This window comes from Vombatus ursinus, unplaced genomic scaffold (genome assembly GCF_900497805.2).
Source record: "Vombatus ursinus unplaced genomic scaffold, bare-nosed wombat genome assembly UNPS02015175.1, whole genome shotgun sequence".
Lineage (NCBI taxonomy): Eukaryota > Metazoa > Chordata > Mammalia > Diprotodontia > Vombatidae > Vombatus > Vombatus ursinus.
The window spans coordinates 7,245,973-7,263,829 of record NW_020954953.1 but is presented as its reverse complement, the minus strand read 5'-3'; the positions used below and the strand labels follow the sequence as shown (position 1 = coordinate 7,263,829).

The window sequence follows — 17,857 nt, the reverse complement described above, 5'->3', positions numbered from 1 at the left end:
TCTCTCTCTCTCTCTCTCTCTCTCTCTCTCTCTCTCTCTCTCTCTCTCTCTCCATCTCCCTCTTTTTTTTCACTGTTTCAAGTACTTCATTTATGGAAGTGCTCTCATGGAAGGCAGGCATCTGATATTCCATATCTAAGCCCTCCCCCAGCAAAGCAGACATTTTGAGAACTCTCTTCCCTTCACCTCTATACCGTCTAGTTCCATCTCTTCTAATACCACCCTTCATCTTATTCCACAGCCTTTCATCCTTTATTCCCCTAACTGGTTTCTCAGTTCATTGTAATGTAGTAAATGTTTATTAAATACGTCCTCTCTTCAGAGCATCATGATAGGCACAGTGGATAGGGGTGGGGTGTTAAGTAACATACAGTTCTTGGGCCTCATGGAGTTTCTGATCTAGTAGGGGATTTTGACGTCTACGTGAACAATTATGATTAGTAAGTCCATCAGAACAGCGCAAATAAGGACTTTGTAGGGTCCAAGGGAAAGGAGAGGAGGTCATGACAGTATAGGATGGTGAGGTTATGCTTTCCCTGTGTCTTCTCAATTTTTGACCCCAAAAACACAGTGGTCAGCATCAGAAGCAATATATATTCTGGTCCAGAGTAGCTTTACTTCCCTGGTCTTAGCAAAATCCTTCATCTCAATTAACTACATCCATAGGATGGAGATGGCTGGTCACCATGCAAATAATTAAGGGCCCTGGGCCTAAGGAAAAAATTAGTGTCTATGATAAGTAATATTTTTAAATGAGCAGTTGTAACATTACTCTAAATGACAAGAAAGTCATCACTGCTCTGATGCTAGAAGCAAAAGGAAAAAACCCATTTTTGGTAAGCCTGAGGTAACTCCTAACTCTCTTTCTTAGAGGAAAAACAAGATTGTGTGCATGCGTGCATGTGTGTGTGTGTGTGTGTGTGTGTGTGTGTGTGTGCAAATCTCATTCTCTTAGCAAGGCTCTGGGTTCTTAAAGGAAGAGATCTCTAGGGAAAACCAGCTCAAACCACAAGGATCCTATTCAAGGGAGGGGAAAAAGTCTTCCCATCTTTGTTAATTTCTTTTTAAAGGCCAGGGAAGCCCAAGATGATCTTGTCAAGACCAAGGAAGAACTTCACCAGGTGATGACCTCCCCTCCACCACCCCCACCACCTGTGTACGAACTGGTGAATTACCACGTGCACGAGAACTTGCAGGATGAAGGGACCGAGTATAGCGGCTACAGCGCCGAGTTCTCCAGCGAAGGCATCTTGGATGACCGAAATGAAGAGAAACGTATCACAGAGGCCGAGAAGAATGAGCGTGTGCAGAGACAGCTGCAGGTCAGAGCAGAGGTGTTGGTGGAGGCTGTGAGAAGCTTATTAAAGTCTGAGAACTAGGAAAACAGGAGCTGTGTGCTCGTCTTCCATGTGTTACTTTTTTAAACTGGCAATAATTTTTTTATTGGTGTCCCCACTTACACCTTCTTTTTTCCTTAAAAAAAAAATTTTCAGTCACATTCATAGGATAGGGATGGCTGCCCACCATGGAAATTATGGGGGCCTGGGGGAAAAATGGAATCTAGATAAGTAATATTTTAAATTGGCAAAAACCTGAACCATATTCCAGGTTCTCTGAGAGAAAATAATGTATTTCCAAATATGTTTTCCCCCTCCACTATTCAGTTAATGATTCCTTGTAACAGATTTAAAAGAAGGGAGAGTGAAAATAAAACTTTTAATTTATTTTAGAAAAAGAAGCAGGGAGGGGAAACTTAAAAAAAAAAAAGTAAAACTATTTTTAAATAGTAGAGGGGGAAAAAAAGAAAAGGAGGGGGAAACAATTCCCCAAAACCAACACGGCCTGCGTCCAATGCCATATGCAGTAGTGCCATGCTTTCCCTCCCTGCGGTGAAGGTCCTTCTCTTCTCTTAATCTCTAACACATGTGATTTCTTTTGAGCCAGTGGAGATAATAAGCAGAGCAGCAGTGACACACTCCTATTTTAGCAGTGACTTCTCTGCTTTCCTTGTTATTTCTCCATCTCTGAGAGAGCCTGAGCTTTCTAAAAGCTTATCTAGGTGGCTCAAAAGTCAGCTGCGATGCTTGGGCGTTTTAGAGACGCATCATTGGCACCATACCCAGGGGTCCGGAAGACCTTGGTTCAAATGCTCCCTCAGATACCAGCTACATGGCCCCAGGCAAGCCCCTTAACCTCAGTTTCCTCATCTTTAAGATGAGGATAATAATCCCTGTAGAGGGCAGCTCGGTGGTGCCATAGTGCATAGAGTGCCAGGCCTGGAATCAGGAAGACTCCTCTTCATGAGTTCAAATCCAGCCTCAGACATTTACTAGCTGTGTGACCCTGGGCAAGTCATTAAGCTTGTTTGCTTCAGTTTCCTCATCTGTAAAATGAGTCAGAGAGGGAAACGGCAAACCACTCCAGTATCTTTGTCGAGAGAACCCCAAACGGGGTCATGAAGGCTCGGACACAACTTAACTCTGTGTAGCTGCGAGCTATGTAAATTATAGCTCATTTGCAGGAACCAAATGAGATGTTTTGCCGACCTCAAAGTGCCACATGGGTGTCCGTCATGGTTGTCATTAAATTCCCGACGTGCCGTTTACCTAATCCTGTTCCTTACCATTTCAGACATTGACCAACGAGCTGTCCCAGGCCAGGGATGAGAACAAGAGGACCCACAATGACATCATCCACAATGAGAACATGAGACAAGGACGGGACAAGTACAAGACTTTGAGGCAGATTCGACAGGGCAACACAAAGCAGAGAATCGATGAGTTTGAAGCCATGTAAAGACGCACTGTGCAGCCGAGCGGGCAGGACTATGGGAAAAGGCAGATCTGAACACGTGGGCTTTTCTGAGGGGGTCACTGTATCACAGACTACAGATGGGTATTTTTAGTATTCTATAAATCTAGAAACTCCCTACCATATTGCAGGTTCTCCAGTGGAGAGAGAATCATTATTCAGCGGGGATCTTCTGGGGGCTGGGAGGGGAGGGGACGGAGGGGTGCCTAGAGAACTTCTCATGTGTTTCTTAGTGCCAAACGGGCCTGCGGCAGGATTGATTTGAGTCAGAATAAGCACCTATGAAGCCTGATAAAGTGATGCACAGCACTTCATGCTGGCATGTGGGATACAACAAGATTGAGTGTGATGAAAGAAAACCACATTGTGGCCAGACACGGTGTCATACCTTGATTCTCTCTCTCTCTCTCTCTGTGTCTCTCTCTCTCTCTGTGTGTGTCTCTCTCTCTCTCTCTCTCTCTCTCTCTCTCTCTCTCTCTCTCTCTCTCTCTCTCTCTCTCTCTCTCTCCCCCCCCCCCTCCCTTTCTCTCTCTCTCCCTCTTCCTCTCCCTCCCTCTCTCTCTCCTTATTCTTTTTATTCAAAGAAATTAGCCTAAGAAGTGCCTGATTCACTTTTCATTCTATGCAAGATCCATCCATGTTTCTAAAGTGCTAATTTTGAAAGATTGGTCTTTTAAAAAAACAAATGGAACCTCTTCTCCTCTTCCTCCCTCATTCCCTAAGATGGTCTATTTTCCCCCCTTCAGGTAACTCAGTTTAGTTAAAAAACATTGCTGCAGTGATCACTCAGAAGGAACAATATAGGAACACACCGATACCTTATTTTGCATGACAATTAGGTTTACTTTGAATTTCTATACACCTAATGTGTTATACTCTGGCTTAATTAATGATCAGCTATAGAGTGTAGTATTTATATATAAATATAAGTGATAATAAATATGGGTTGTAACATTAGTTTAAAAAAGGGAAAGTTTTGCTCTGTATATTTTGTTACCTTTTACAGAATAATAAAGGAATTAAATATGAAAAAAAAACCACTTAGACAAGGTACTTAATCTGATGTACTGTGATGGCAGTCAGGAGACTGATTACTCGATGTAATCACATTTGTAAAATGATTTTATTTGTGCTCTTCTTGCATGTGATTCAGTATATATACATATATATAAACACTTCACTTTTTTTCTAACAGAGCTTCTAATTTTTTAAAAGACAATGTTGATCGATAACAATTCAGACTCCAACCATGAAGGGACTGTTTAATCCTGTGTGTTACCTTTGTATTCTGACAAGGAAAATGTTGCTATGAGCTCCTTCCCTTCCCTCTGTCTCATCTTTGGAAAGCCATCGGCCTCTCAGCGGTGGTACGCCGTCCGTCCTGCTTCCTCACTGACTTCCTCCTTGAGCTTTGTCTTTTTTAAGTTAAAACATGATATGCAGATGTCTTCTGCACGACTTACACACAAAATAAAAGATCTGCAAGGTGATGTATAGCATGTGATGTTTGATTGCATGCTGGGGGACGGGGGAGTCCCTTTTCTTGACTTGAGTATAGTTTTCATAAAATACTCGTGATGTGTTAGGTATTGGACTGAGCCAGGTTGGGATGTAGGCACATTATAGAATTTCAGAGGTGGACCGGACCTCAGTGGCCCTCTCGTCACACCCATGCCCACAAAAGACTTTCCTTCTGCAACACACGCAACAAAAGATTATCTAACTCTTGCCTGAAGACCTCCGGTGATGGGGAACCCACTGCTTCCTGAGGTAGCCCATTTCACCTTTGTCAGATGTCACAAAGCATCAATCCCTGCACTGACTTTTCTCGTTCCTCTCCTTTCTTTGTGATGAGTGGGGAACCTGCAGCCTCGAGGCCACATGTGACCCTCTAGGTCCTCAACTGTGGCCCTTTGACTGAATCCAAACTTCACATAACAAATTCCCTTATAAAAGGATTTGTTCTGTGAAACTTGGAGTTGGTCAAAAGGCCGCACCCAAGGACCAAGAAGGCCGCAGGTTCCGCACCCTGGTCTAGCTCTGAATTATAGCTAGGTCTCAATTAGTGGAAATAATGAATCCTCCTGCTGTAATCATATATATTTAAAATTGTGCACTATTGTATAATTTTATTGCATAATTTATAATTTTATTGTAAAATTTTAAAATTGTGCATAATTAGAGAACAGCTCCATGGTACAAGTGGATAGAGTGCTTGGCATGGAGTCAGGAAGCCCTGAATTCAAGTGTGGCATCAGACAATTACTGACTATGATCATAGACAAGTCACTTACCCTCTGTTTGCCTCAGTTTCCTCGTCTGTAAAGTGAGGATAATAGCACTTGCTTCCCAAGGTTGGGAAGATCAAATGAGATAATTACAAAGTGCTTGCCACATAGAAAGGACTATATAAAAGGTTGGTTATTAATTATTTAAAACGTGTAATTGGGTCTATCCTAATGGAAGTCTGCAGTACAAATTCAAAAAACGTGGCAGGAACCTAGCTGGAGTGCATTTCTGGACAGTATATGTTCATTACATGAATCTGAAAGTTAAAAAAAGATGGTTCATCAGTGCTTAATTGTGTTTGGGGATAAAGAGTAAGAAAAATTGCCTCTACCGAGAACCCTCCATAGCGTTGTAGATTAAATATTCAGAAAATGTTCTTCCCTTTCAAATGTTCATAGTAAAGTTAACCTTGGGCTTCTGTCATTTTACATATTTGGACATATTGCTAGTGACATCACAAAATGTTTACTGGGCACTGACTGATACTGAACCACTTCCCAGTGGGCCTGTTACCAGTACAGTGTAAGCATATTGCCTGTGAGAAGAGACCAGTGACTTGAGATTTATTTATATGACAGCGTTCTTTTCACTTATCAACAATGACCCTTCAGCTTAAGTTAAATATATACAAAAAAAGATGATGAAAGTTAGTTCTTCCCATGCAGCAGGAGTTGGTGATTTTTCCCATTTAGACTCGGGAAAGTAAATGTGTTGAAAGAGGCCATGGATGCCAACTGGGATTTTTGTGTACCCCCAACCTTTAGGTTCTTGCAGGAATGCAATCCCCAATACTTAAAAAATAATCTTTACTGAATGGTGCGTTAGTTTAGTGTCATTTTTATCCATAAATTCCACCTGGAAAGAACTTTTGGATATAAATTTTTGATTATGAACCAGCTGCTGGTTCTTCAATCTAGACAAAAACAAGCTGGTGTTGGCTGAATGAGGGAAGAAAGGTTTAATCTTATTTACCGTTAGCCTTTCTCCAATGAATGCTTCTTGGCCAATACGAAGTTAGATAGCATGGTGTTGTGGATAGAGAGCTAGCCTTAGAGTCAAAAAGATATGGTTTCGAGTCTCTAACCCTGTCATATGCTGGCTGTGTGACCCTGGGCATGTCACCTATTTGCAAAATGGTAGGGAATGGGCTCCATGATCTTTGTGATCCCTTCTAGCTGTAAATCGGCAATCCTGTAACTTTGCTTCTCCGTGCCTCAGTTTCCTCATCTGTAAAATGAGAGAGTTGGATTCGGATTCCATGTTGCCTACCAGCTCTCGATCTGTCATCCCTCCAGCATCAACAGATATACGTTAGTTGGGGAAGTTTCTTAACTGTTATTTCTGTGTACCAGTAAAATAGGTCTGGACCAGAAAGAATTAAGTTTCAATGAAACATGCATACGTGTACTACATACATATGTTAGGGAACAGGAGGAACTCTTAAGCTCAGTATTGTCTCGCTGTAGTAGTTAGCCATCCCTTCTCCATAAAAGAACTGCAAGATTTGAGGGACTCATTTCAACAAGGTTGGCGTAAGAAAGGAGAGGAACAAGGAAAGTCAGTGCATGGATTGATGCTTCTCGAAGTAGGAGGAGGGGGAAAAAGGCAGAGGGGAAAACCTGAGGCTGCATGTAAATTGGTACCATTTTCTTTTTAACAGGAGGACCCGCTTCTAGGAAATGACTTTCTTTTCCAAAAGTAGATTGTAATTTTCACTTGATTGTGTTTATCTCGGATATCTCAGTTCCTCTTGTAAAATCATTTCTGAATTGCCTTTCATTTGGGTTGAGAAAAAGAGTGGATTTTATCCTTTTTTTTTTTCTAATTAGGAAAATAATCCTTTAGTAGTCAGCCCCTAAAACAAAAAGCAAACACTGTAGCTCATGATTAGATCAGGGTTTGTCCTTTTTTTGGATTAGATTTTTTTTCTTTAGAAGATTTAAGTAATTTAAATTGTTTAAATACTTTACTGTATTATCCCTTAGTAATAGGTATTAAGCTTTGCAATAACCATTTTTAGGTACCCTAGAAGCAAGTTAAATAACCTGGTATTGAGGAAGAAGTTTGATTTTTCATCATCATCATTATTATTATTAATACTAATAGTGACATCTTTAAGGTTTGCAAAGTGCTTTATATTTTATGTTATCTAATTTGATCAAAAGCCCTGTGAAGTATCCCCATCATTTCACAGGTGAGAAAATTGAAGCTCAGAAAGGTTGAAAGATTTTTTTTAAATGTAGTTATTGACAGTAACAAAGGGTGGCCAGTCTTGCTTAAGTTGTATGAAGTATTACTATTTTATCCTTTTGAAAGGATTCATTGACGCTGAGCCTGACCTCACCCAGCAAGTGATCATTTAAGTCAGAACTTGGTTTATCCCAGACAGTTCATTCATTGCTTCAGCTGAGAAGTGGGTCACACCACCGAGAGCAAAGGAGTGTCTCTGCCCAGGGAGGGCAGACTTTCTTCTTCACAACGGTGTATTTTCGGTTTTAGCTTTTTTTGGTCTTGGAGGATGAGACAACTACCCCCATTCCCACCCCCACCCCCAGCAAGGAAACTCCGAGGGTGTTGGGGAAACAGTCAGACACTAACTACTAAGATATAACAGGGTACTGAGGTAACCGCCCTCATCCTGTGTGTGGGGAGTTGTTCCTTATTGCAAAACAGGAAACATTTAAATATATTGCTAAGTCCATTGTGAAAGAGGTTGTCAAGCCATGTGAACTCGAATGGAAATCCTACAGGACCTGTGTTCAGCAAGGGACTATAATGTGATTGTTATTGGACCTACTGTCTTAATCTAGAGATTTATCCTTAGAGACAAATTCTCTTTCATGGGAGATTAGAAGTCCATTTGGCTGTTTGGATACATGCGTTAGTCTTGTTCCTTCAGAGCTGTTCATTACCCTCCCACGAGGCGCCCTGCTGGAGCAGAGCTAACCACGGAGATCTTACCGTTGAGATTTGACAATTCAGCATTTACGGTTGATGTTTTTACTTCAGCTTTGGAGATAATCAACCTTGCCCAGGGTGCACAGGACAGAATGCCAAGTGTTGTTAATTTTACTGTCAAGGCAAGGCTGGGAGGGGAGGGAGGAGATGCTTGGGAAAAGTACTGGGCTACATTTATTAAAAGATTCAATCAATCAACAAGCATTTATTAGGTAGTTGCCATGTGTCAGGCACCAAGGATAAAATACAAGGAATGAACCAATCCCTGCTGTCAAAGAGTTTACATTCTAATCGGGGATAGCATATGTTAAATGCATACAAAATAAATATGAAGACAGATTAAGCTAGTGTGAGACAGAAGACACTAGTAGTTTTGAGACCAGAGAGGGTGTATTGTGTGAAGAACAGAAAGCAGGCTGAAATGCATTCCTTCCTCACTGAAACTCTCCCTTTTCCTTCAAAATGTTGCCTAGCCACCACCTTCTTTCCCGAGCTCCCTTGAAACTAGTGTCTGCAGTCCTAGGGAAAGTAATGATAATGAGGCTAGAAATCTAGGTTGATGCCGGGTTGTGAAGGGCTTTAAAAAGCTAAGTGGAGTTTATATGTGATCCTAGAGGAAATAGGAAGCCGTTGGAGTTTATTTAGTTAGAAAGTGACATGGTCGGGCCAGGTACTCTATCCACTCTTCCTGAATTATGCTCATACAGGGCTGTTCCCTCACCTCCCTCCTCAAAGCAAAGAGGAAGGCTTCCATTTCCGTTGTAATTTCTGTGAATTCTCTGTAGTCTCGTTGCCAGCATTTACTTCACACACATTGATACACATACTTTGAGCAAATGCAGTACCTTGCCATGACTGACACTCATGGCGATGCTAGGTACTAGTTGCTGACCTCTATGACATGAGGGGTCACCTGTCTTCCAGGCCCAGGAGGAAGGCCTAATTGACCAAAAGCATTTGAACCCCTGTGATAGCATCTGCCTATTTACTGCAGGAGAAAAACATTAGAGTCCTAAAACTAAAGGGTGAGGTATTTATGACCATCAGATCAACACTGGCAGAGTCCTTATGTTACCAGGGGCCCAGAGCTGTAGAGAAGATCCCAAAGATAAGGCATTTTCCTTTCACTTGAATAATCAGTCAGTGAATACCTACTGTCTGCAATATTGCCTTGAGTAAAGGCACTGGGGATGCAAAGAAGAGTCAGACAGCCCCAGACCTCAAGAAACTTCAAGAGACAAGTAGTAACAAAGGCTGATAAGATAGTCAGGAAGGTCTTTTAATTTCTGGCTACCATGCAAGGTAGGGTTGGCCAGTGAGCTCTGAGCGTGTCAGGATCAAACAGTAGCAGAAGCCTTCAGGGCCACCGTTACCCAGGGCCTCTCACAGCACCCTCATAGACTGTCAGCCTTCGACACCAAGTCAGCATTACTGATCCAGCCTGGCCAAGTATTCCCTTATTAATATTGGTGCTTAACTCCTCATAACCCAGACCTTGACACTATAGAATTCATAACTGGCACTACTAAGCATCGCAGAATCCTTAGGCGGGAAGATACCTCCAAGGGTCTTCTAACTTTCCAACCCCACTGTGTGCCTAACCCAAGGAAGAACATACTCTTCTTGCTTCTATAAAGAGGCATTTGAAAGCGAAGAGTCATATAATCAAAGCTACGGTTATCATCTGGCTCTTCAAATTTCTTCATCTAAGAGACCATTAAGGGTTACTGTGAGTGAAATCTTAAAATCCCAGCCACTTGTGGGACAGGGCAGCCGCTAGTGGGGTGTAAAGGGTAAAAGACAACGTCCTCAAAGTGACCAAGCCCCAGTTGCCCACCTTTGCTCAGCTCACAAACCCAAAGGTCTCCTCCATCTACAAAAGAGAAAGTTCCCAGTGAGTGCAGCAAGGGGAAACCTCTACTTACCTCAAAAAAAAAATTTCAACTGCTAAAAGTTTTGACAAAGAACAAAAGCTTTCTCTTCCTCCTCTTTAAGTTAGTAAATGATTTTGAACCAAATTGCATAGGATATAGATATGTATGTATGTATGTGTGTATGTATGTATGTATATGTATATGTGTGTATATATGTTACATATACACACAGATATACATACATAATCTCAAAATGGCACAGGACACAGGCAATGTGTGTGTGTGCATGTATGTATTCTCCGTGCAGTTTGCTCAAATTGTGGTAGTTGTCTGAAAGCATTTAATGGGCTGTCATTTGGGTAGCTAGGTGTCACAGTGGATGGGGTTCTGGGCCTGGAGTCAGGAAAACTCACCTTCTTGAATTCAAATCTGGCCTCAGACACTTACTAATTGTGTGACCCTGGGCAAGTCACTTAGCCCTGTTTGCCTCAGATTTCTCATTTGTAAATGAGCTGGAGAAGGAAATGACAAACCATTCCACTATCTTTCCCAAGAAAACCCCAATGGGGTCATGACGAGTCATGTACGGCTGAACAACAAACACGGAAGAGAGGGCCGAGACTTGTCTGCTGGACCCTACAAAAGTGAACCAGAAACAAGAGATAGATTTGGGCTTGACAGAAGGGGAAACCGTCCAACAAAAATTAGAGTGCTCCCAAAGTGGAAGGTGGCCATGGGTTGCCTTGGCAGAGATTTTTAAGCAGTCTAGATGACCACTTGTTGGGTTCGGGGTAGACAGGATTCTTGTAAAGATATAGACTGGACTAAATTCTGGGAGGGCACAACTCACCTGCCACTCAATAAGAGGAAGAGGGCTATCAGGTAGCTTCCTATTTAAATAGACCTAAGTACCTGGTTATCAGGAATAATTAGTTGTGTTTTCACATGTCCCTGATTACCAGGGGATAGTGTGTAAATGTTTATAGCAACCAGATTCTTAAAGCTAATCCCACCCCACCCCCCAACCTCAAAGTATCACGTTAGACCTGGAAGGGATTTCAGGGATCACTTCATACTAACAGTAGCTAGCATTTCTGTAATGCTCTACAGATGTTATCTCATTTTATCCTTACAAAACCCCTGGGAGGTAGGTCATTATTATCTCCATTTTACAATGAGGCAATTGAGGCAGACAGAGTTGTTAAGTGACTTGTCCAGGACCACACAACTAGCAAGTTTATGAAGCCAGATTTCTGATTATGATGTTTCCTGATAGTCTAACATTCTATTCACTGCACCCCATCCAACTGCTTCTAGTCCAACACCTTGATCTTACAGAGAAAGAAACTGAGACCCCACACACAAGGCACAAAGGAAGGTTCATTCAGCTCTTATCAATTAAGCCTGAGCTTCCATGAAGTCTAATGGAGCTTGAATCTCATAGACTCACAGTGTTAGAGTTGAAAGGAACCTCAGAGATAACTTCACCCAGCCCTTTCATTTTATAGAGAATGAAACAGAGACCTAGAATTAATATCAGAACAAGGGCTGAAACCTGGTTCTCCCAAATCCCAGGCAATCCCCTTCCGTAAGTGGAATTTTGGAAATCTGGCTTCCCGTGGGAGTCAGGTGGGTGAAGGTACCAGCCCTTCCCGGGCCTCAGACCCCTTGATCTCATGACTTGGGGCAGCTAGGCAGGGAAAGTTCTCCTTCATTCTCCCTCCCTGTTTACCTCCCTTCTCCCACCAAAAACATCTGCCCTACATTGTTTCAGCCCCCTTTTTATGTGTTGTCTTCACTTGCTAGAATGTAAGTTCTCTGAGTGCAGGGACTATTTCTTTTTATTTCTATTTTGTATTCCTAGCACTTAGTACACATCCCCTGGGCCATAGTAAATGTTCTATCGATAGCTATCCATCTATACATCCATTTATTTGTTTGTCAATTTGTCTGTCAGTGACTCCCCATTATCAACCAACTGACGTCTAAACTCCTTAGCATGACATTCAAGGTCCTCAACAATATGGGTCCACTACCTTTTCAATTTTATCTCACACTACCAGTAGTGGCCTCAAAATCAGGACAACCTGGATTCAGTGTACTGTATAACGGCATGTAGTGGCTCTATGGTCTTGACAAGTCACTTAACCTTTCAGCGATCCAGGATTTTCAGAGCAAGTTCTGACTTGCTTTAGAGAGATAACATTTATTGAGCCTTTACTGTGCCAGGCACTGTGCTAAGTATAAATACAAGCAAGCAATTTTGTTCCTTCCCTCAAAGAGCTTATATTCTAATTGGAGAAGAACACAATGGAAAATTGGAAAATAGGGAGGAGTCAGAATAGTGTAGAAATGTACAGGAAGTAATAAGAGGGGCTAATTTCATTCAGCAAGATAAAGCCACAATTTGCCTATAGAGGAGGGACCCCAAGGGCAGAGTCTAACACTGTGGTGGGAGAAAGGTCTCCTTATCCCTATACTATTCTTCCCAAGAGACAACATAGTATAATAATAATAATAATGATATCAACAACAAGATTTATAATGTTTCAAGGTTTGTAAAGAATCCACCTTTTTCCGACCTCCACATCTTACTCCATTCTATTCCCCTGTTCCCCTGTACCCGGGGGTGTTGTGAGTAAGAGAGGGGTGGGGCAGAGAAGGAGAGAGAGAGGGAGAGACATTGAGAGAGAGAGAGAGAGAGAGAGAGAGAGAGAGAGAGAGAGAGAGAATGATGTAAAGCAAACTTTAAAACACTACATGAATGTGAGTTGCTGTTATTATTATTATCAGTCTAATTTACCAGCCTCTAGTCTGGTGATGACTTCATTTCCTGAGCTTTCTACTGCACACTTGCTGAGCTCAAACAATGTCTATAGAGCAGTACAGAAGTGAGTTGCTATATATTCAACAACCAGGCTCTCCAGGGAAAAAAAGTATACAAAAAAATTTTATAAACTTTTAACTTTAATCTGCATTATTAAGACTTAAGTCTAGACCAGAGGTGTCATGCTCATAATCTACAGGCTATAAGCTGCTACAGAATTTCCAAGTGTGAACCAAACTAGGTTAATATCTCATTGGAAAATGTTTAACAAAATAAATTTTAAAATACAGTACAATATAAGTAATTGTAGCAAATTTCTGAAATTTAAAAGCTCACAGTGAAAATTTAGTAATCAGCTCCCTAAAGCTCATGGGATCTGGATCCAGCAGTCCTGCCTATACCTGCATTCTGCCTCCCTATTTCACCTATTGAAATTTTTATTACATTATATTATGTTATGTTATGTTATGTTATAGTATATTGTCATAGCCTATCAATTTTTGTTGTTTAGTCATTTTCAATAGCGTCCAACTCTTCACTACTCTCTTTAGGGTTTTCTTGGCAAAGACACTGAAGTGGTTTGCCATTTCCTTCTCCAGCTCATTTTATAGATGAGGAAACTGAGGCAGACAGGGTGAAGTGACTTACCCAAGTTCACCTATCTAGTAAGTGTTTGAGGCCCGATTTGAACTCACAAAGACAACTAGGACCAGCACTCTATCCATTGTGCCACCTGGCTGCCTTAAATTGTATCGTGTTGTATTGTGTTGTGCTGTGTTGTGTTGTCGTGTCATGTTATGTTACATTATATTATATTATACCATATTATATTAGATTATATATTCCTTTATATTAAAATATTTATCTTCCCTTCCATCAAGACCCAGCTTAAGTCCCACCTCCTCTGTGAAGAGTTCCCTGGAACCTCTACCTAAAAACAGTCTCTTCTTGTGAACTCCCAGATCCACTTTTCACAGCTCTATGTTCTATTGCTTAGAGTGCATGACTCAGCTGTCCTGCTAGAGTCTAAACTTTTCAAAAGTAAGAACCGTGTCTTTGAGAGCAGCGAGAGCAGTAGATAAAATACTGAACCAGGAGTCAGGAAGACTTGAGTTCAAATCTGCTTTGAAACACTGTGTGACCCTGGACAAGTCACTTAACCAATGATTGTCTCTGTTTCTTCATCTGTAAAATGGGAATAATTATAGCACTTACCTCCCAGAAGTTGTGAGGCTAAAGTGAAATGACACATGCAAAGTGCTTTATAAAGCTTTAAAGTGCTATATCAAGTTTAGCTATTTTTATTTTTAGTCATTTTTGAACCCTAGTCCTACCACAGTACCTTGCACATTTAGGACTGAAAGAGACATCATCACCAACTCTTTGTCAACAATAAAATTGAAGGGCGAAGTGGTGAAGTGATGGCCAAGAGCCCAGAAGTAGTAAATGACAGAGCCTGGATCTGATTACAGGTCCTCCAACTTCAGATCTGGTGCTCTTTCCACAGTAAATGCTACGCTGTCTCAGAAAAAAATGTTTGAGTTGGATGGATAGCTTCATGAATTCAGGTAGCTGGAAGCCTTGATTAGAAACGAGGGCGGAACCCCAGCTGTTAGGAAACGAGTTGACCCTCTTCTGACAAATGGGCAGCATCCCATCCTTCCGCCTTCAGCTTCTGAGAATGCTCCTGGAAGCCTTGGTCCATGAACCTCCTCCATGGCTGCCACATCTAAATCATCAATTCCCAAAGCATGAATAGGACCACTTTGAATGTATTTACAAGCAAGCCAGGGTAAGGGGCAGTGGGCAAAAGGGTTAAGGTGGGGGGGAATAGTAGGCTAAATTGGGGAAAGTGGGCTCTTTGCCCCTTTCCTACTTCTAGAACATATCTGACGTTCCCTACTCCTTTCCCCTAACAGAATTTCACCACTCTAGGAAACATTGTGATAGCCAGAAGTAGACGAAGCCCTACCTCTAGTTATAACTAGCTACTTTTTTACCCAGGACAAAGGAACAATCGGGGTGCTGGGGTAGTGCTGTGGTTTCAGTCATGGCAGAAAAAGGGGAGAATCTAGCCCCAACCCTGATTCTTCACTCCAGCCATCTCCTACTATGAGCTGCCACCCTACTACTATGCCCTCCAAAATGGATCTCCAGAGGCCATGCCCACCCAGGAGGAGCTTTGAACTCCCTGGGACAAAGCCATCTTCTGCGCTGTTCCCTCCTTTCTCCCTTCCGAATTTCCATCTCTTCCTCCAGGAACTGTAACCAAATCAGTAGTACCATTGCTTCTAGAAAGCACTTTCAATAAACTGTCCAACTTAACCCCGATTGCCTCACAAAAAAAAAAAAAGATTACAATAGCTTTAAAAAAATAAAAAAAATAAAGTGTCCACTTGTTCCACTCACCATCCCTGTGTCTTCCCAAACCAAAGAACCTTTCCCTGACCACTAGTCCCCCATGTATGTTGTCTCCACCTGCAGTGAGAGCATATAGGGGTGACAGATAGGCTTCCTATCAGCATAGGCCAGTAGAAAAACACAAAGCAAGGCACTGTTCGGGATGATGAGTCAACACAGAAAAGAAATGCAGTTGTGACAGGAAGGAGTACGTCCTCCCCCTCTCAGGAAGGAAGTACCCCACCTTGGGGCAAAGCTCTGTTTGCCTAGGGCAGGGCTGGGGAACCTGTGGCCCTCTAGGTCCTCAAGTAGAGCCCTTTGACTGAATCCAAACTTAACTGTTTTTTTTTAATTCAGTCAAAGGGCTGCACTTGAGGACCTGGAGGGCCACATGTAGCCTCGAGGCTGCAGGTTCCCAGCCCCTGGTAGTGCTAGTTAAGGTTCTGCTGCTTCTAGTTTCCTTTAAGCAAGTCCCATTAGCCTCTTGGCAGTTTTGTAGTCTTATAGAGTTAGAAGGGTGTGAGTCTTCTCACTGCTCAGAGGGGAAACAAACCTGAACTCCAGTTCTAGAGCATTGTTGACTGGTAAAAGTCATTTTCTTTCTGGTGGTCAGTCATGGGGCAGTCAGTCAGTCAGTCAGTCAGTCAGTGATCTGTTCAGGAAACTGTGGAACTTGTCTCAGGACTGGGGCCCAAGCCAGGAACTTTTTCTCATTGGTGAGTTCCTCCCAGGACCTCCATTTTGGAGAGGGGCCAAGGTTGGTCAACCTTCATTCCCTTCCTGGTTGTGCTTCTGACTTTCTGGACTTCCAAACTCTATTCAGCCTTCATTCCTCCAATCCCCTTTTTATTTAACTCCCTTTTGGGCGTTGTCTTCCCCCATTAGAACAAAAGCTCCTTGAGGGCAGGGACCATCTTTCATTTTGCTAGCATTTGTATCCTAGCACTTAGTACAGTGCCTGGCACATAGTAAGTGCTTAATAAACACACTGCCTTCACTTACCTATTGAGTGCCTACTATATGCTGAGAGTGGGAGAGGGAATACAGAAATAAATAAGATGACTCCTTTCAAGGAATGAGCTTACAATCTAATAGGGGAGCTAAGATATGCTTCTAAATAAAATACAAATTAGAACGTGATGAGTGTGGAAGAGGCATTTAGAATGAGCAGATGAGGAGGAAACAATGTTGGGGTGGCATTCAAAAGAGACTTCATAGATGAAATGGTAGACTTTTATTCTGAATGTAACACCAAATAAGATGGCATTTCCAGATACATAGTAGAACAGAAAAAGAGGATTACACATGAAACTGCAGATTTCTATTCTACAGAGCTTGCTTTTCTTTAAGTATATAAAAAGTAAAGACTGACTTTCAAAGCTGATCTGCTCAACTATGCTTTTCTGACCTTCGGTTCTCTTCTCTACGTTTTGGTTTTGTTTTTTTTTTTTTAAAGGCGGTTGGGGTTAAGTGATTTGCCTGAGGTCACACAGCTAGTAAGTGTCAAGTGTTTGATCTGAGGTCAGATTTGAACTCAGGTCTTCCTGACTTCAGGGCCGGTGCTCTATCCACTGTACCACCCAGCTGCCCCTCTTCTGTACATTTTTAAAAAAGATTCCTCAATGGCCCACTTTTCTTCCTTCCTTCCTTCCTTTTTTCATTTCTTTTTCTTCCCTCTTTTCTTCCTTTTTCTTTTTTCTTTCCTTCTATCTTTTCTTTGTTTCCTTTTTCTTTCTTTCACTACCCCATCCCTGGAAAAAGAAATAAGCCATTGTAACAAATACACAGTCAAGCAAACAAATTCTTGCATTGGCTGGGTCCATAAATATGTCATATTCTCCATCTTGAGTCTGTCATCTCTCTGTCAAGTGGTGGGTGGTATGCTGCATCATTAGTCTTCTGGACTCATAGTCAGTCATTGCATTAACCAGAGTTCTTAAGTCTTTCAAAGTTATTTAAATAATAAATAAAACTAATAAAACCAGTACTTTTTGATGAGCTTGAGGATAAGGCTCTCCAGGCTTAGGAGAGATGCCTTTTTACCTGACATGGCAATATGAGAGATTTGGCACACATAATTAACATATGATGTACTTTTTTGAGTCTCTCTAGTACTTCATAGGTGCTTGGAAAATATTGACTGATTGACTAAAGGATTCACATTGGGTATTTACTGTTTGAAAGAGTCAACTAAGCCCATGACTTTGGCTGACATGCTTGGCCGCCCTCAGATGACTGTCCCGGCTCAGTGCTACTGGGTCATGATCTGTTAGCCAATGTTCTAAGACATAATCAGTCTCAGAAATTGCCACCTGACTAGAGGCCCAGAATAATAAAATTCTGGGTGGGAGAGGAAAGAATGCCAGTTTGATTCACCTTGCTACCAGTATCTTTGTTTAGAGGGACGGTAGAATTCCTTCCATTCCCCCACCAAAAAAAGTCAAATCTTGATCAATCAAAACACACATATGGTCTTTAGATTATCCAGTTCTCTAGTTTCTCCTTTAACCACCCCAATATCTGCCTTTCTGCAGCTATGTAGCTGCTCTGGTAGACAGAAGGAAGGGTCAAAGAGAAGATCAAATAAAAACAATGATGTTAACATTTTTTGGTGCCAAGGGAATTGTTGGTGAATGGAAGAGATTGACACTGGTGGTAAAAGCAAGAATGTGGGATTACCCACAAGTTCAGCTATTCA

The 17,857-nt window shown here is 41.8% G+C and overlaps 1 protein-coding gene across 3 annotated transcripts in view; it reads left to right on the top strand.

Moving 5' to 3' along the window:
- Positions 1-3,277, top strand: part of LOC114031459 (ezrin) — a 71,686-nt gene extending 68,409 nt beyond the window's left edge. For all 3 annotated transcript variants that reach the window (XM_027846526.1, XM_027846528.1, XM_027846529.1), the window contains 2 exons: positions 1,071-1,322; positions 2,632-3,277. In XM_027846526.1, the coding sequence (XP_027702327.1) occupies positions 1,071-1,322; positions 2,632-2,796 (417 nt within the window). In that variant the 3' untranslated portion in view covers positions 2,797-3,277. The remainder of the gene's footprint in view (positions 1-1,070; positions 1,323-2,631) is intronic.
- The last annotated feature ends 14,580 nt before the right edge of the window (positions 3,278-17,857 follow it).